This window comes from Pterocles gutturalis, unplaced genomic scaffold, assembly GCF_000699245.1.
Source record: "Pterocles gutturalis isolate BGI_N339 unplaced genomic scaffold, ASM69924v1 scaffold18002, whole genome shotgun sequence".
Lineage (NCBI taxonomy): Eukaryota > Metazoa > Chordata > Aves > Pterocliformes > Pteroclidae > Pterocles > Pterocles gutturalis.
In genome coordinates this window covers 53,009-73,040 of record NW_010108286.1, presented here as the reverse complement: position 1 = coordinate 73,040, position 20,032 = coordinate 53,009, and the positions used below count along the sequence as shown (strand labels likewise).

The following is a 20,032-nucleotide window of genomic DNA, read 5'->3' as shown; positions in this document are numbered from 1 at the left end:
GTTCCAATGTGAAGATACAGTAAGGCTGATGACGATGTTACATTTCTGTTAAGCTTTAATCTCTCTTCTACCCCAACAGCATATAAACAATGACCATATACATGGTGAGAAGAAAGAGTTTGTATGCCGATGGCTGGACTGTTCCCGTGAGCAGAAACCATTCAAAGCCCAGTATATGCTGGTGGTCCACATGAGGAGACATACGGGGGAAAAGCCACACAAATGCACTGTGAGTAAAGGGGACTGAGCTCCAGACTTGGACGGGGGAGTGGGGGCTGTGCCGGGAATAGAGCGGCACAGATGCCGCATTCTCTGATTTCTTGTCCATCGGACATTTGTTGGACAAGAGACTACTATGTCTGCTTCGTTAAGCTTGCCCAGATGACAAGAGCTTTAGGAGAGGGGATTCACTTAATAATTTGGCCCACTTCCTCAAGTTTAAAGTGCAAAGAAGCCCCAAAAGGCATTATTAAACAGGGCTGAGTTTGCTTAATTATTTAAAAGCACTTTCTCTGAGAGAGCTGGGTATTATTGCTGGCCACCAGCCTCTAATGACTTTGCAATGGATTTCTTTCTTAGACAAAGTACACAAATACTCTGCTCTCCTGTAAGAGAAGATTTACGTAATGCTGGAAGCATTTTAACTTGAGCTGTGATGGGGTTTGCCTGGGTAAAATTAAAATCAAACAAATCAAAACAAAATTACATTGGGCACGGTTATGAAGGCTTGGAAAGTTTCTAAACTTTTATAGGTCGGCTTTTACTGTTTCCTGCAAGTCCAAAGATTAAAATTAATACAGACTGACTTCTTGTCTTCAGTTTGAAGGTTGTACAAAGGCCTACTCCAGACTAGAAAACTTGAAAACGCACTTGAGATCTCACACTGGAGAGAAACCATATGTGTGCGAACACGAAGGCTGCAACAAAGCTTTCTCCAACGCGTCTGACAGGGCCAAGCACCAAAACAGGACTCATTCCAATGAGGTAAGTAAGCACAGCTTCAGAAAAATAATAAAATTCGGCATCAAACAGACTCACAATGTGATCATAGCAGTTTATTACAGAGGTCAGGCACAGAAATCCTCATCAACCTGAAAAGAGAATATGTTCTAGATGGCTCTTACCAGCACAGTCCTTCCTGTGTCACACAGACCGAGAGAGGCTGCGAGTCATTTTATTAAGTGTAAGAGAGGTTTGAAGGAGGGGTCTGATGGAAACACGCACATTGACCAGGGGCAGATCCAGGTTTCCTTGAAAAGCTGGGATCGTTTTTCCCTCCGGAGCTAGGGAGGCTGGTCCAGCGCCCAGAGCGCGTCCCCATGCCGGGGTCAGTGGTGACACCTGGCGGCTGCTGAGCCGCAGCTCCCGCAGCATCCTGCGCTGTCCTTTCTGGCTGCTGCAGACAGCTAGCGAGAAGGCTCCAGGATCTGGAAAATTTGGGTTGCCTTCTGAGTTCTGAGTTATGCCTTTTTCTCCTTCTCTGGGCTGTTTGGCTCTTTCTTTCCATCCTGAACAGACCTCATGAGGTGGGGATGCAGTGGAGGGAATTTGGTGCTTCTCAAGCAAACCAGCTGTAGCAGTCACAGCCATCTCCCAAACTCTCAGTGCAACACCTCTTTGTTAATGTGTGTTTCCTGTTACTGCTGCGCACTCTTATCAGGAATCACACCATCTTCATGCCTTGTCCCTGTTTTATTGCCCCATTTCAGGTTACACAGGGAGTCACAACACCTCAGTCTCACATCTTGGAGCCAAGTCTCTGCTCCTTGACCTGTCCCTATACCTCTTCACCTCTAGTCTAAACCTGGAAGTACTGGAAGGGCAGGACATACCAGGATGGTGACTGTGTGGTGTGGAAACCATAGCAGCCATATCCATTTCCAGGAGGCTTGTATCCTTCTCTAGCTGTCTGTCATGTCCATCGCAGGCATTCGCTAGGGTTGGCAAAATCTCCTGGGAGCATTCATCTTCTTCCAGTCTCCTGGTCCCTGCAGCATCTCTTGAGTCACAAACGAAGCAGTGAGTGTTGCACATCTCTGAGTTCACCTCCTCCCTGCAGTGTGTGCTTTCAGCAGCCCAACAACTCCATTGAAGCCCAGCAGCAATTTTGTGAGTTGTCACTAAGGTAGAAAGAAGTTCATCAAAGTCTTGCCAGTAGCTCACTGAGCTTTCATTTCATTCACTGTCTGAAACAATCTGTTGCCTAGTTGATGAGTAAGATGCTCACAAACTTCCAGACATGACCCGGACTCCCTGTTGTTTTAAGATCAGAATTTCATGTCTAACAGTAGGTCACCATTTTTTTTTTCTACTGCACATCATTTCTGGTGGTTGCAGAAGCCAAGTCAAATGAAAAATTTCCTTCACCGTAACTTCCCAATGAAGCAGGGTTATACTCTTAAGCAGTGTATACTGATGTAGTGCCATGAATACTGTGGGATGCACAGACCCAATTCAGCACTTCCCCGCAGTGCCATTTTGGTTCTCAGTAGGTAACCTGCACACAGATTTAAAAGCAGCTGAGACATCTTGGTGCAGATCTGCCCTCTATGTATTTAGAAGAGAGCTAGTTGATTTGTACTTGCATAGCATCTTGAGAAAGCCTGCCTTAGTAGCTCACTATCAACTTTTAAGTTGCTCACAGTAGACATTTTTGCTCCTGTTCAAGTCAAGGGGAGTTTTTTCAGGCTGATGTCGGTGGAAGCAGACTTAGGCCTTAGATAGCCATTACGAAGCTGCATTTGTCAAAGGCTCTGCAGTGTCCTGTGTAAGCACACAGAACCCATTTGAGGAAATCTGCATGAGGAGCTCTTTTTTTTTTTTCTTGGGGACTAGTACAAGTAAGACTTAAAAATAGTAGTTTCTTGAAAACAATTCCGTAACAAAAGTGAATGAATGATACGTTGTTTCCTGAGGCAATTAAAGTGTTTAGGAAGGGCTCAACTCTTTCTTTCTAATCGTCTCATAATACAAGAACAAAGAAAGTCTCCGTGAAATTACAAAACAGTAAATTTACTTTGTTGTTGCTTAGAGAACTAGAGAAATTCACAAACAAAGGAAAGTGGTTTTAAGCACCAGTGCAGTGATAGTACTAGTGCATATATTGCTGCAATGTGGAAATGCTTACAGGACTGAATCCTGTGCTTTGACGTTATTCTGGTGATCTGAAGGAGGCTCGAAAAAAATGCTTCCTCAGATAATCCTGCCTGTTTTGAAGGGGGTTGTTTGCCTCTGAGTGTCAAGAAGTAGGTACTGGGCGTACTAGAAATCGGCAATGGACAGGATAGAAAATGAGGCCAGTCTTCATAAATTGCCATAGCTCTGTTGACTCTTCTGTAATAATAAGTCAAAGCTGTGCCAGTTCTCATCATGAGGGGCTCTGCCCTCTGTAAAATGATGCAGCATTAATGGGTATCTTCAAAAACAAGGGGAATCAATAGGTTTGACTAGGTGTGGTCACTGTAGGGACCATAAATTAGATAACAGATTGACTGTGAAAGCGTGTAACTGTAACACCAGCTGTGCTCCAAGAAGCTCTTCAGGAGTGCAATGTGGAGTTAAATCTAATTTAAGTGTTTCTCCTGTCTTGGCAGAAACCGTATGTTTGCAAGATACCAGGCTGCACAAAGCGCTACACAGACCCCAGTTCTCTCCGGAAACATGTGAAGACCGTGCATGGCCCGGAGGCACACGTCACCAAGAAACAACGGGGAGATATCCACCCGAGGCCTCCACCACCGAGAGACCCAGGCAGCCACACTCAGACCCGGTCACCAGGCCATCAGACTCAGGGTGCAATTGGTGAGCAGAAGGACCTCAGCAACACTACCTCAAAGCGTGAAGAATGCCTCCAAGTGAAAGCAGTCAAGTCAGAAAAACCAATGGTATGCAATACACTGTGCCACTCACTTTGTCCTTTTTCTTCTTGCAACCGGTTAATAATCCCTTTATGAAATGCTCAAGCCCGTAAACTCCAGCTCACAAGGTTGGGTTTTGTGAGGTTTTCTTTTTTGTTTACATTGTAAAATGTTTTTAAAGCCTGAGAAATAGCAAATAAAACAATTACATCTAGTCTGTGCAGTATGCAGTAATTGCAGTGTTGGCAACTCTCACAATAATTGTTTCTTTTAAAGCTCCGTCTTTCGGAATCAGGATATTATGAGAAAATCACAGCTTTCATTTTTAAGAAGGCATTTTTTCCTGTTTACAGAAGAAAGTTAGAAAATGTGAATCCTGCAGGCTCAAAACTAGAATGTGAAAAAACCCAAGTCCAAAAGACTAAAATGGTGATATAGATAATGATAATTTTTAAAGAACCTGCGGAAATATCAGATTTTAGGGGCTTGAGGTTGTTGGGTCGTGGATCAAACTGAAGCAGGATAAATTGACTTTCTTAAACAGCAGGAGGAGATCTTCTGATAACATTTGATCTCTATTCTGGTGTGACCTTTTATGTTAATCTGATACTTAATTTAACTTGACCAAATTAACCTAATTCCCATTTAACTAAATTGAGCTGAATTAAGAGTCTCTGCAGGTCTTTTCACTGCGTTACCTTAATGTATGGCATTAAATCAGTATAGCCTTGAATGTTGAAAGGACCTTATTCCATTTTTTGATGTGCCATCTTAAACAAAGAAGTTCTTCTTTCGTTTGCTTGCATTTCCTGTGCCATGTATCCTCTCCATGATGGTTAAAACTAGAAAAGGCAGTCACTCCATCCTCTTCCACATCTGGGTCTACGATTCATCTGGACCTAACCCTTAGGGACTACAAATATGAGCCCTCCAAATTCTGCACATAGTGTTAATCACGCTGCAATTCAAAGTGATTACTCATTGAAATACGAGTCACTGCTATATTGTGCCTAAGGCTTATGCCCAGCCTGTGGAGTATTAATCCTGAATTTAGAAACTTCCAAGGGCCCAGAGTTAATTCTAACTGAAGTCTAAAAGAGATCCTCTGCCATCTGTGGTGATAACTACCCTAGGTTAAAAGGAACAAAACCCATTCCCCTCTTGCTTAGCTAGGTACATCTGTAGCATTATTGAGGCATGTTGAGCATAGATGGTGTTACCATGAATAAAATTTGCAGGAGAGGGGTATGGATGCTGATTGCTTACATAGTATTAAATATTTCTCACTGAAAAAATATCTTCTAAAACCGATTTTGTATCTTCTGCTTTTCACTGCTTGTATGAAGTAAGTTACGTTTTCTGTTTTTCAACTAATCCGATGTCTTTTCTGTCTAATGCTCTTAAATGGCTTGTTCTAACTTCCTAAGGACAGTGGGTAATAAGGTGAGGGCATTTTAACTTTTCTGCTGTTTTTCTTATTGCAACATTATTTATGTCTTTGTTTTAGCCTTCTGCCTGTTGTCCAATCATTCCTTTATTTAGTAATGTGCAATCCATCAAACTCATTTCTAAACATAACGTGCTGTGAGCATTTTGCAACACTTGACATGTGAAAAATCTGGATTATATTGGTGAAATGTCTTCAGAAATGTCTTTGTACCTTCCCCTCTAGATGAGACATCCATTTTTTTTCTGTATTGCACATCTAGAAATGTATGTTCCCCACAATACAGTTCTTCTGTAACCTACCTCACTGTGATCTTGACACATGGCTACAAGAACAGGCTTCTGACCATTAGTACTCTTCTTCCGTATGGCATGGAGCTATTGTCCAGAAGCACAAATGCTCTCCTGTGTGTAATAACAATTATTTCAATTCTTGTCACCAAATCTGCCATGGCCAGGACTTCAAAATGAACTTGCTCAGTGTGGCCTCACAAATTCTAAGTATCATCGTTCCAGTTAGAAATAATAAAATAGTTATCGCATCTTAATGGGCTCCTCAGGGGCACATGAAGCTACAGTATTGCCATGAATCTGTGCCTTCATTCACTGATGTTAAGAGTGGGAGCTGTCACTGCTACCTCAGAAATTCTAGCCAGCATTCATCGGTAAAATGTGCAAAAAAATCACAGGCTGTCAGGAAAAAGAAAAAAGTACCCAAGAAAAACCCCCAAAGTGAAATACTTACATGAAACTGTTCTTGGGAGCAAAACGATGCTGCATGCCTCACAGATTTGTGATCAGACTGACAACCTACATTAAGGTATTGCATCCAGAGACTTCTGTCTGTCCTGCTGTCTGTTTTGTCTGTCACTCTATCTGTCTGAGTGTTTCAGTTTGTCAGAGAAATTTTCCCATTCTTTTACAAGAACTTTATGAGTATAAAAAATAAATCAAGAACGTGTTTCCCCACAGCAAGAATTCTGCTAGAGCAGCGGGGAACACTGCTAAGAAAGAATAAGCTTTTGCAGTGGTTTATATCCCCATAGAGTAGCAACCTATACTGTGGACTTAAATTCTTAAATTTAAATTCTTAAATTCTAATGAAACAGAGGCTTTGATTCAGTAGATCACCGCCTTCTTGATTCAAGGCAGAGATGGTATTAAGTTAGAGTGTGCTGTTAGAGTCACAGGACGCAGATAATATGATACAGTATTTTTGCCCTGATGCTTTGTCCCTGTTTTATTACATGCCAACATTTCAGGCCAACCGCTGCTCATAACAATGAGCCTTAAGCGTGGAAAATACTTACATTCTTTAGCCACAAGTCTAATGAAAAAAAAACAAATTCCAATGTTGTTGGAGTCTTGTTTGTTTGTTTGCTTGCTGCAAGCCTGGCAGTGTAAATTAGACCTTGTAACATGGCTGAATTCTGACTTGGTTTATTGAGCTGCAACCTCAGTTGGGAACAGTGCATACTCAGAATATTGGGAACAGCACATACCCAGAATAAAATATCTGTACATACATGCTCATGGATGACATGAGGTGATAGAAGCAATTATGGGAATAACTGAAACAAATGTCTCATGTAGATATAATGAATACTATCAGTAAGATATTAAAGTGGATTTTAATCTCGAATTTTAAATTTGGTTTTCTTTAGCTCCATTTAGACCTGCATTTGCTGCAAGTGCTCTTCGTAACATTTTTTGCTTAATCCTCTTGTTCTTTTGTTTCTTATTTCACTCCAACAGACATCTCAGCCAAGCCCTGGTGGTCAGTCTACATGCAGCAGCGAACAGTCCCCCATCAGCAACTATTCCAACAATGGGATCGAGCTTACTCTGACCGGTGGCGGTAGTGTAGGAGACCTCAGTGTCATCGATGAAACCCCAATCATGGACTCTACCATTTCCACAGCCACCACAGCACTTGGCTTACAGGCCAGGAGGAATATGACAGGGACCAAATGGATGGAGCAAGTGAAATTAGAAAGGTTGAAACAAGTTAATGGAATGCTTCCAAGACTGAACCCCGTTCCACCTTCCAAAGCCCCAACTTTGCCGCCTCTCATGGGAAATGGTGAGAGTGGTAACAATTTTTATCCTTAAAGTCGTTGCTTGCTAGCACAATCTTGCAACCCTTGCAAAACAGTAGTGCAGTTTATGAACTCAGCAGCTGTGAGAATGGTTTGTAAATTGATCACTTTTTGTTTATTCCCTCATTAAAACACTTACTACCTGCTCACAGAGAAGTCAAATCATAGAATCATAGAATCATAGAATCATAGAATCTTAGAATCATAGAATCACAGAATGGTTTGGGCTGAAAGGGACCTTAAATGTCATTGAGTTCCAACCCCCCTGCCATGGGCAGGGACACCTCCCACTAGCCCAGGTTGCTCAAAGCCTCATCCAGCCTGGCCTTGAACCTCTCCAGGGATGGGGCATCCACAGCTTCTCTGGGCAACCTGTTCCAGTGTCTCACCACCCTCACAGTGAAAAATTTCTTCCTAATAGCTAATCTAAATCTACCCTCTTTCAGATTAAAACTGTTAGCCCTCATCGCTACTTTCCCTGATAAAGAGTCCCTCCCCGTCTCTCATGTAGCCCCCTTCAGGTACTGGAAGGCAGCTCTAAGGTCTCTCCCCAGAGCCTTCTCTTCTCCAGGCTGAACAACCCCAACTCTCTCATCCTGTCCTCATAGGGGAGGTGCTCCAGCCCTCTGACCATCTTCATGGCCCTCCTCTGAACTCACTCCAACAGGTCCATGTCTTCCCTGTGCTGAGGACCCCAGAGCTGGATGCAGTACTCCAGGTGGGGTCTCAAGAGAGCGGAGAAGAGGGGGAGAATCACCTCCCTCAGCCTGCTGGTCACGCTTTTTTTGATGCAGCCCAGGACACGACTGGCTTTCTGGGCTGCCAGTGCACACTGCCAGCTCATGTTGAGCTTCTCATCAACCAGCACCCCCAAGTCCTTCTCCTCAGGGCTGCTCTCCATCCATTCTCCTCCCAGTCTGTGCTTGGGATTGCCCTGACCCGTGTGCAGGACCTTGCACAGATTGTCCCATGTTTTGTAGAATGGGGGCCAGCAAGAGAACTGTGGATCATGTTTGAAGTATTCCATACAGTTAAAAGTTTGGACCCAAGATCATCATCATCCTGTCCTGTTTTTTGAGGCAAGGCAGATGAAATAAATACCTGCCAGGTTATTGTATGGAAGTCTTTCAGATGAGGCCTTAACAAGGCACCTTTTCCACAGAGGTGCTGCCCTTTAAATAAACTGTTTCCTCACAGATAAGTAGTCATGTCTACAGATGCTACTGCTACAAAGGGCAGATATCCATGAATGGAAGCAAGGCAAGATTGAACCCGGAACATCCGTAGTTGTTTTTGTCCAAGGAGCTGCTCATTGCCAAATTGTATGTCCCTGCTGTCTCTACATTGCCTACAGCATGCCCATAGGTTTCTGCACTCCACTCAGCAGCGACAGCCCAGGTTTTCTGAAACCCATTCAATCAAATTAAGAAATTTATTCTGTTTACTTAAAAACAAAACAAAACAAGGAAACCAGCAAAGATGTTTTGCAGTTGTTAGGACTTATTTCAAGAATATTTCAAGAAGTCTTAGAAATGACCTTGAATAGCCTCCAATTTGTATATTTTGCCATTCCATGCAAATGCCTGTTCAATTATATTTTGCCTATAAAAAGCTCCCTCACGAATGTGTCCTTCTGGCACATCAGTCAACATAGCTGCACTGCAGGCCAGAGGACTACACCAGCTGATGACAGTTTGTGGCTATAGCCTATAAATTTTGTGCTGGGATTCACACTGAAATGTTATCCTTGAGCCTCTGAATTAGCTTTTAACCTAAGGACACAGTTTTTGTCCGTACTTCTTTCAATAAAGAGCACTGCTGTGATGATGCAGGCTCTTTGTCTATACTCCCCTTACTTGTTTACTGCATGTTTTTTATACCAATTTCTGGGTGATGCCCATTTGTTTAACTGTGAATTTTACCTCCAGGTATCCAGCCGAACAGCAGCTGCAGTGTGGGAGGATCCATGACTATTCTGCCGAACAGGAACGAACTTTCAAGTACGGACATCACTGTGTTGAACATGCTGAACAGGAGGGACAGCAATACGAGCACAATCAGTTCAGCCTATTTGAGCAGCCGCAGATCCTCTGGAATCTCACCTTGCTTCTCCAGCCGGAGGTCCAGCACTGCCTCCCAGGCGGAGGGAAGACCACAGAACGTGAGTGTTGCAGACTCCTATGACCCCATCTCGACAGATGCCTCCCGGCGCTCCAGTGAAGCGAGCCAGTGTGATGACCTGCCAAGTCTTCTCAGCCTCACCCCGGCCCAGCAGTACAGGCTGAAAGCTAAATATGCAGCAGCTACTGGTGGACCCCCACCAACTCCACTGCCTAACATGGAGAGGATGAGCCTCAAAACAAGGATGGCACTCTTGGGTGATTGCAGGGAGTCTGGAGTATCTCCACTGCCTCCAGTGAATGCCCCTCGAAGATGTAGTGATGGTGGGGCAAATGGTTACAGCAGGAGGCATTTTCTGTCTCATGATGCTCTAGGAAATGGGATGAGGAGAGCCAGTGATCCAGTAAGAATGGCCTCTGACAACCTCTCTGTCCCTAGAGTCCAGCGTTTCAACAGTCTTAATAGCTTTAACCCGCCTGCTTTGCCTCCATCCATGGAAAAGCGCAGCCTTGTTCTCCAGAACTATACCCGTTCTGAGGGTGGCATCTGCCGTGGCTTCAGCTCCCCCTGTCCTCCGAGCATCAGCGAGAATGTCGCCCTGGAGGCTGCTACAATGGAAGCGGGTGGCAGCCTGAATGATGAGGATCTCCTGCCAGATGACGTGGTTCAATATCTGAATTCCCAGAACCAGAGCATGTACGACCACTTGCTGAACAATGTCCTAGACAGCAACAAAATGCATCCCAGCTCAGTGTCAGGAAACAGCAACCCGAGCAACTTTGACCAAGCCCCTCCACAGAGCAGTCAGCAGGCAGGTTCCGAGGCAAACAAGAGTGACTTGCCCATTCAGTGGAATGAAGTAAGCTCAGGAAGTTCTGACTTATCTCCTTCGAAACTGAAATGCAGTCAGCGCTCAGCGGTGCAGCAGGCTCGGGCCTTCGGACTGTATAACAATATGATGGTTCAACAGCAGAACCTGGAGAGAAGCAACGTGGCCCAGCGTAATGGCTGTCAGAACCTGGTGGAAAACAACGGTTCCTACAGTTTACAGCAAAATACGCTTCTTGGCGGTGGAGCCGGTAATTCTTTCAGCGTGCAGCCCAATAAGCCTTACAGTGAAAGCATCGGCAGGCAACCAATGATGTCTGGGGCGATGGACAATTCCTGTGGCATGGCAGTTCAAGGGCAGAAGCTGAGAAGCAGCAACATGCCAGTGAGTGGAAACCAGCAAAATTTTGGCCATCCCATGGCAACCAGTGATCAAGCCACCGGTATGACAAATGGGATGCAGAACAGGAATATGATGGAACAGGAATATTTGCAAAACCAACCAGTCGGAGATGGTGTTCCTTACCAGGGAGTCAATCAATCCAGTCAAATGATGCTAGGGCAGGTTAGTCCTACCTCACAAAGCAGCCTGTATCAAGGGCCGCAGGGTTGTCCATCGGTGTCTCACACCATTGGTAGCCAGCCTTCAGGTTTGTTGGTGGCCAAAAGTTACCAGCCATGCTCTAATTACAGCGACAACAGACGACAAAACATGTTGAGAAACAATCTGGCACAACAGCAAGGACATGTAAGTGATGGCAACCAGATGTACAGGGTAAACACCATTAAGATGGAGATGCAAGGTCAATCACAGCAGTTCTGCTCTAACGTGCAGAATTACTCTGGTCAGTTATATGACCAAACCATGGGCTTTAGCCACCAAGCTATGAAAACAGGTTCTTTCTTTGGTTCGGAAGCGAACTGCCTGCTGCAGGGGACTGAGACTACAAACTCCTCCGAGCTTCTTTCCCCGGGGGCTAACCAAGTGTCGAGCACAGTTAACAGCATTGACAGCAGCAGCCTAGAGGGTGTGCAGATTGATTTCGATGCTATCATAGATGATGGGGATCATGTCAGCTTAATTTCAGGAGCCCTGAGCCCAAGTATCATTCAGAATCTCTCCCGCAATTCCTCACGCCTCACCACTCCCCGAGCGTCTCTTACATTCCCAGCTATGCCCGTAAGCACAACCAACATGGCTATTGGGGACATGAGCTCTTTGTTGACCTCACTTGCAGAAGAAAGCAAGTTTCTTGCTGTTATGCAATAGACGTAAAACAGAAACAAAAAAACCCTTAGGAGATAACAGATAAAAAAAAAAGACTCATTTTTTTTTAGTTATGTATGTATTTTAGCAATCTCATCTCACCTAAATGGGATGTGTTTCAAGTATATTCCTTTTATGGAATAAGGACTCTGAAAACCCTAAAGTGTTCTAGGGAGAAACTGTCTTCCATTTCAGTTTTGAATCAGTATTGCTACACCCATTCCCCCCCTGCCCCTGCTTCTCTTTTCTCTCTCTCTCTCCCCCTTTTTGAATGTCTGTATGCTTCCTTTTTTATTTTTTTTTTAATTGTAAACCAATGTAAACGTGTGAAGTGCATGGTTTTGGTTTGTTTTCCTTTTTTTTTTTTTTTTTTTTTTTTAAAGAAAGGTCTGATGAAATGACTTTGCAATTTTCCCCCCTAAATATATAGGCACAAAATAACCAGGCACAATGTGAAGTGAGCGTACAGTGACGAAATCCTCTCTGGATGCATTGGACACATCACGCTGAGGTGGACAACCAGTTTAGAAATGCACTGCCATGGTGCCCCTAGGCTGTAGTTTCAGAGTCATGGAGCACAAGAAATTAGGATGTTCAAGCCAGTAGGAAATGTAAAACCATCAGCCCTTTGATCCCTAGCAAACGTTGAAGGTTTTTGTAAACACACGCACAGATAGCTGTCGCTGCCTTGCATAATGATGCTGAGATTGTGTCATGTTTAAGCCATTTCAGAGGAAGGGGGGGACCAGAAAGCTATTCTTAGTCCAACTCTCATCTTTTGCAGTATTTGGTATTCTGGTTTTCAGCCTTCTTTTTTAACTGACTGGCTAGTAAAACTATGTGCATGTTTCGTGATTTAGGTAGTCTGTCATCCCTTCATTGCCTACCACATTTGTGGAGAGACAGTCAGGGTCTTATGGAGTATTTCAGACAATGAAGTAACAAAATTGCAATATTCCATACTGGGGATTTTTTATTTTAAAATGCAAATTGTTGAGAAATAACTTTCTGAGCCACTGGTTCTTTATTCGCCATAACAATTCCTTTGCTGGGATAACTGTTTTGTACATCCATTTTAGCTCATACAGCTTCGTGGATGGATCTATGTTTTAAAATAAGTAAATGCCCATTGACATAACACACAGTTATGGCTTCAAAAGCATCATGGTCATGGCATGTAAAACAAGTAGAAAACAAATGGCCCAGTTCTTACACTAGCCAAATAAATCAAAGTGATTGCAAGCAATCTGATAATCTTAAATGTTTTTCCACTGTATCCAGGCTTTGCAAAATTAAGAAATTTAAGCTGACATTAAAAACAGCAGAGAAACTAGTGGCCACAACAAATATGTCTGGTAATTAATCAAAACTCAACCTCTCTCTCTCAGTGACACCAATGTGCATTTCATTTCAAAGCAAACCAATGGGTCAATGCCCAGGCTCAGTTGCACCAGCAAAAAATGGAACTAACGCACCGTGCTCATGAAGCTACTCCCTGGTAGAGGTGAGTGGAATTTGCTCCATAACACCTAGCTCTTTTAGCGTGGTTTCTGATGTGCTTCTGGGTAACAGGTTGGGATGGAGGACAGTTACAAGAGCAAGGTTTAAGTTCGCCCACTCCTAGCTGTGTGCAAGTCCAGCCCCCACAGCCTTCTCAGTTAAATCTCTCCCAGTAGTAAAATGCTGCTACAGGATGTAAATGGTGCAGGCATTTACAGTCATGGGCCTGATATCCGTAAGCAGTTGGTGTTAGAGTAGACGTACAATGAGAAGGGGTAGTGTGGTCCAGTTTTGAAACTTCAGCCCAGTCAAAATCAGGAGTAGCACCAGAAGGTGATTCTACAGCCTAGAAGGCCAGAGCACTCTTTCTTTCTACTGTAAAAAAAGGTGAATACCAGCTGATTCAGGGCATGGCATTTGAGGAATGTGTAGGAATGCATCCTATGTGAAGCTGTCTGATAACATTGATCTGTTAACAGCAGTTAGAATCAGAGGAAGAAGCTGTAAATCAGTCGGAAAACATCACAGGAATCCGGTGCTGAGGCTGTATTTGGGCTTATCACAGCACGTACCAAGTGGTTTGCACTGTGAGCTGGAATGTCAGAAATCGAGACAAATGTAGATATCCTACAGCTTTTCTCATCATCCAGCTCCTGTCTTTCTCTGTATCTATAGCAAGCATTTCTTCCTTCCTCTGTCTGATGCACATGTATTCCCCCATCCTGCCCTTTGCCAGTTCCCCTCCCGACCTCCCTGCCCATGGCCAACTATCGCAGCCCTCCTGGTTGCTTTGCTGTTGCATCGTGGCGAAGCTGCTCCCTGTTGTGCTCACCCAGAGACAGCCCTGTACAGAGCCTTGCCCCTGCCGGGGCAAGGAGGGACGCCTCGGGCTGGGCAGGTCACGGAGGGAAGGAGGGATGCTTTGGTGGCTGCGCTGTACATTGCAGCGCTATGATACAGCTCGCAGCCCTGCAGAGAAACAGCGGCGTGTGCATGAGGAAGGGCTGTGCTGGCCATGTTTCAGATGGTTCTCAGTAACCAATTGCTGGCTGTTTATTAAGCCATCAATTACATGTTTATAAACAATTTCAACAGGGAGGCTTATGACCAGCTTGGGAGTAGGTGGCTTGGGAGAGAAGACTTATTGTTATAGAGCCAATACATTAAAAAAAAAAAAAAAAAAACCAACCCCAAACTATTTTTTTAAACTCAGTTTTCCAGTTCATAATTGTATTTGCTGGTCCAATTGAAGCTGGGAAGCTATTAACAGATGTGATCCATCAGAGTTTAGAAGGAGCTATTCATATTGCTCCAGGCTCAAAGGGACTGTTTGAGTAGCTAATTTGCCTTCCTGGATTTGACAAACCTTTGTCACTCACTTACCCTTGTCTTGGGCCAACAATGTATCTTGGCCAAAACCACGTGCTTCAGAAAGACCTCCTGTTTTGACTTGGCAAAGCTGAAAAACCAGAGACTCCACTGTGTCCGCAGGGAGTTTGTGCAAATGATTTATCATTCTTACTGTCAAGCGTATGTGCCACTTATGTTCATGTGTCACTTTTCAGCTTTTAGTATCTCCTCATGCTTTTCTGGTATCTGGTGAAGAGCCCATTTTGGTACCTGTGAGGGTAGCAATACATCGTAGCCCAGCTCTCTTGGGGTTTGGTTTTGTTTCAATACAGTAGTCTGGGCTCTCTGAGCATGGCACTGTTAGGCTGGGCACCAGCTTTCACTTGTCAACCTCCTTCTCAAGGTGTGGCAGTCTGGGGAAAGCCCCACCACCAATGCTCATGTATACTGGCACCCCTCTACTCCTGCTCTTCCAGTTACGAAGCCAGCACTTGCTTTTGTGTACCTGGCGCATCAGCTGGCATTGCCATAGCAGTTGGAACCCACCGCTCACCCTAGAGTACTAGAAAATGCAGAAAATATTGTGAATTTCCTATTTTTAAAGCATAGCAGCCTGAGTCTAAATCACCTTTTCTTCTAAGGGCTCTATGGGGGTCTTTGAGATTTGTTACTGCCGGCCTTGGGTGTGTGCACCTCGTGCAGTGTGGAGCACACTTATTTCTCCAGGCGGTTTTACTTTCCACAAAGTAGGAGTCACCACTGAGGGTTCATCCGTCAGGTACAGCCGGATGGAGAAAAGGTGTTTTTGCAGCAAAGTTGGTGGGCTTCCAGAGGTGCTTTGCTGGTGAGTACGATGGCCCCATCCATCCACGCGGCAGACGATGTTATTCTCTCCTTGGAGAATGGTCCCAAAAGGTATGTGCATTAAGATGCTGGCTGGCTCGCTCGCTTCCAGTCATTGCTTCCCCCCACCCCTTGATGAAACGGCTGGTCGGCTCGCCCACGCCTGTTGCGCAATGGCTCGTCCTTCTGAACAGCAGTGTTTATATTCTCGCAATGTATGTGCCTTATTTTGTGTTGATCCTGTAAAAGAGAGGGACCAAGATGTGTTGCCAAATTTTCCCAATGAGGCTGTACTCGCCATTCAGCTAATAGCACATACCACTGTAAATAGTGTCCGAAACGTCTTGTAAACCTCTGGTATTCACGTGTTGTTGTCCTTGGATTGGTGGAATGTCTCCTATGGAGCAGTTACTGTTGTCAGTCCTGCAGATGTGTAATGTGTTCTTTTTTTTTTTTTTTTTTTTTTTCCAAAATTTTTTTAGGTTTTTTTTATAAAACTTGTAATCCTTTTTTTTTAAAAAAAAAAGAAGAAAATGTGTAAATACATTTACGTATGGTAGGAATAGTGTTCGGCTGTAACGGGCCTTAGTGGTCTTCATTTGATAAACTTGCAGTTATGATCTGATGTTTTCTCGAGCCTTAGGTTGATCTGAAGGGTCTGTAGCACTGTGTACATATAAACTGTACTTCTGCTTTCAGAACCACTTAGCTCTTTTGTAACAAAGAAAAAAAAATGTTTCTTACAATGTCAATAAAAACACAAAAGCCTTTGTACTTAAGTTCTTAACTTTCATCTTTTAAAATGTCTCCTTGGGGGAGGGAGTTATTTTTTCACTTGGGTGGAGAGCCTGGTTGCAATCAGCGTGTGTATCGCTTCCACTCAGTCACTCACTTTTCTGGTTCTGCTTCCCAGCCTGTTTCTTCAGCTCATTCACGTTTTAAAAGCCAACAGGGAAGAAAACCAGGGTATTTACCTGCTCTCTAAGGAAAAAATAGCTGAGGGGTGCCGGGTGGAGAAATAAATGAAAATGCAGCATCCCCGAGATAAAATGTTTGAAAGGAGTCTGGTTAACCCTCCTGCAGGAGCGGTCCGTACAGCAGTCAAAGCCAAGCTGTGCTAGGCTCTGGGCTGTTACATGAGGGCTGTGTTTTCATACCTCGCTTACCGACGGTCTCTTGCAAAACCTCAGCCAGTAATGAAGAATCATGGGAAGGAGGAAGAGAAGCTCCTCTGGGTGGATTAGTCTGTAGGTGCCCACCCTGGTGGGTTACTGCGTGATCTGCAGAAGAATTAGATGCAGTCTTCTTCCAAGTTGGACTTAGTGAGTGTTCTCATTGAGTACAGCAGTCGTGGGCGATGTCAAGTTAGTTGTGGTAAACAATGTAGAAGAAGCTGTAGCGCTGCTTAGTTTTAAGGTGACTGAGCTGTTCTCACTTCAAGACCTTCTGTTTCATTGCTCGTACCTTGGCAAGACCTGGACCGCTGTCAGTGCTCAGCTTCTGCCTTAGTCCTTCCTTGGCCAAAATAGGTGAGCCATTTCCAGGGCTGAGGGAGGGAACTATGCATTGTTACTTGCTCATCTCAGCTTCTTTTGGTTTGGGTTTTTTTTTGTTCACTCATCAGCCATTATTAACTTTTTTTCATTTAGCACGGAGCTTGAGGTCTGGGACAGATGAAGGGTGGAAGGGAGAGGTGCAGCATGCCCAGCAGAGAAGCCAGTGAGGCAGGAGGAGAGGCTGGGGAGTGGTCTGGTAGGGGTGAAGGAGACCCTGCAGCAGGACAGGGGGCTTGCTGGTGGCCATGGTGCCATGCTGCCTCCCAAAATCCTCCCAGTGCTCCAGCATCAGCTCACTTTGAGGGGAGGGTGTGTGTGGGGGGGTGACAGTGACTTCTCCCCCAGCTTCCTCCCTGAACAGAAGGGTGGCAGCAGGGATGGGACAAGCATCGGATAAAGGCACGATGGAGCAGTGGGGGAACAAGCAGATCTGTGGGGATGGAGGTGTCAGTAGCAGGATCCACGCTGACCAGCCAGCGGCTCAGAGGTGAACATGGCATTTCTGAGCTTTACCAGCCACCTGCGGGTAGTGGGAGATGAGGGACTCCCACCTCTTGAACGCTAGCGCAGTAAAGTCATGCACATGTGCAGAGCATCACGCTAAACAAATATTGGGCCCCCAGGCACCTGGGCTGCCAGCCCCCTGTGTACTCCATGCTGTCACACCACCACCTTTAACCATCCCCCCGTGTGCTCCTTTTTCAGCTGTATAATCTCCTCCACCAGCTGGATCTACCTCAGGATGAACGTCGAGAGGGCAGGAGGTGACATGGGGACCCCATCCTGTTTGTCACTGTTGTTATCTGCTGTGTCGAAGGTGCAGATGAAGGTGCTGCCAGGCGGTGCGAGTTCAGGCACCAGGGCCACAGCGTTTGCAGAGGGGGAGGGCTGCAGGGCATACTTCTGGTCCTCCAGCTCAAATTGAGATGGGGCATGTGCAAAGCTGGGGGCAGGAGGACTTGTGTGTCCTTGTGGTAAAACTCAAAAATAATGCCAAGCCCTCAGGAAAACAAAAAATAGCAGGGGAGTCGTGGTTTGTACCATCCCAAATTAGCGGATGCTGTTGACCTTTAGTCTGTGCTTTAGTGCCAAGGCTGTAAATGAATTAATTGAATTCATAAAATTGGTTCCTTACTTCAGAAGGGCACATACCCGAGAGATCTGCAATTCGCAAAGCCTGAAAAAAAATACAACAGAGATACACAGCACCAACAAGCAAGGCAGGGGGAAAAACCCACCCCAGAGCCCCCCCGTGCAATCCTAAAAAGGTGATGCGACATTACCGCGCCCAAACACAAAGGCAACACAAAAATCACCAGTAACTCTGGGGCCAGAGGTGCTGGGGTTGGGGATGAAGCTGTGGGGGAAGAGCAGTCGGTGTGGGCCTGGGATGCTGGTGGAGGTACCGGGCTGGCTGGGTGTAAGCAATGGCACTGTAGGAGAGCCCAGGGTCTTTTTTTTTTTTTTTCCCCAATTTTTTGTGGGCTAGACTGCAGTCTTCATACTTTTTTTTTTCAAAGAGGGGGTAATGGGAAGGAGACGACTTGTTCTCTGCAAGCTGAAACACAAAGCTATTTCTGTTAGGAACATGGCTTTGTTACATGATTAGTGCAGTGGGAGCCCCTAGGCACCACTTCCCAGTACAAACAACTAATACTAATAACTCATGCTAAAATTGCCCGCTATTTAATAACCTGGGCCTCTTTCCACTCCGAGAAGCACATAAACGCTTTGTGTTTCCACCCCTTGTGTTCCCGCTGTCTCCGCTCGTCTTCCACTGCGGGCTTCAGACTGGCCCCGTGCATTTCCCGGGAAGAAAAGGAGCAGGTTTGGGCAAGGGAAAAGGAAGAACTGATGGTGTTTAATGAGATTCCCTGCACCCCACGCCTGCCCGCCCCAGCTGTGGGGTACAGCCCCAGCATCTGATGCGAGGCTGCTCACGGCTGACACATCCTGCGACCTCAGTCCCCTGTTTCACCCATGTCCTGGGGACAGAATGACCGATTCCATGCCTCACCGGGGAAGCAGCTGCCCTCCCTCCAAGCTTCCCCGGCTGGCTGAGACGTGATAGACCAACATCTTTACTCATGGGTGGGAGGCCCGTGTGAGTCACGCTTCCCTTCGCAGCCCCACACAGGGCGGCTGCAGCAGGAGAGCGGGGAGCGAGTGGCCCGGACCGCATACTGCATCTCCCCACCCAGCTCGGCACGGCGCGGCTGGGCCCAGGCAGGAGAGTGAAGCAGTGGGTAGATCAGATGGTGATGAACCATAAACAGGATGGTTTCCCAGGGGCTGGCTGGGCTGCTCCAGCCTTTGCCAGCAGCGTTAGGATGACTGTGGGTCTGCGAGGCGGTCTCTAAGCCACCCTGCTCTGCAGAAGAACATTACTAATGTTCCCACGACCGGAGCAAGACAGAAGAGACAGATAACTTTGACAGCAACATGAAACAGTGGCAAAAATCTGGAAGACAGAGGAGGAGAGAGAAAAAAACCCAAGAGGGTGGAAAGCTCTATAATGACTAAAAAGAACCTCGGATGGATACAAACCAAGAAAAGGCCCAGAGGCAGAAATAATCGTGCTAATTAGCTGAGCCGAATGACCCCACTCCCGCTGTACCTGAGCATCCTCCGCTGTCCTCAGAGGCGCTGCCAGCCCCATGCAAGTGAGGGGGAGTGGGAGCCGGGAGCTGCTCAGAAGTGGATGCAGAGAAGTACTGAAGTTCCTATAGCAACCCCCAGTGAAAACCACACAGCAGAGGCACCTATAGAGCTTGGCAGGGAAAGGGTTGTGGCTCCAGGGAGCATCTCCTGAGGAAGGACAGTGGGAAACATGTGCTCCGCCCTCCTGAGCATCCTTCCTGCTGCACTTTTGCTGCTGGAAGACTTCCCATTTCCATGACATGAGCAGCCGGCCCTCACAAGCCAGAGGAAAAACTCCATTTGCCTATCTTGCCTTGGGGCAGTTTTGCTTTGAAGACCTACAGCACATCCTGCAGTGCCAAAGGGCCAGGGCAATGTTTTCACTGGCCAAATTTTTTTATCTCCCTAAAAGGGTGTTGCTGGGAAAGGGCAGACATGTCTCATTCCTGGCACTACTGACCACTTCAGCCAATTTGGTCTCTGTTGATTTCAGTAAACTCCTTCGAGTTTGGCTGGGGGAACCCA

At 45.7% G+C, this 20,032-nt stretch overlaps 1 protein-coding gene across 1 annotated transcript in view; it reads left to right on the top strand.

Moving 5' to 3' along the window:
* GLI3 (GLI family zinc finger 3) overlaps nt 1–11,623 on the top strand; it is a 67,431-nt gene extending 55,808 nt beyond the window's left edge. Inside the window, exons 7-11 of the mRNA XM_010072596.1 lie at nt 80–229; nt 820–984; nt 3,594–3,884; nt 7,059–7,386; nt 9,331–11,623. Coding sequence (XP_010070898.1) covers nt 80–229; nt 820–984; nt 3,594–3,884; nt 7,059–7,386; nt 9,331–11,621 — 3,225 coding nt within the window. The 3' untranslated portion in view covers nt 11,622–11,623. The remainder of the gene's footprint in view (nt 1–79; nt 230–819; nt 985–3,593; nt 3,885–7,058; nt 7,387–9,330) is intronic.
* Nucleotides 11,624–20,032: the final 8,409 nt, after the last annotated feature.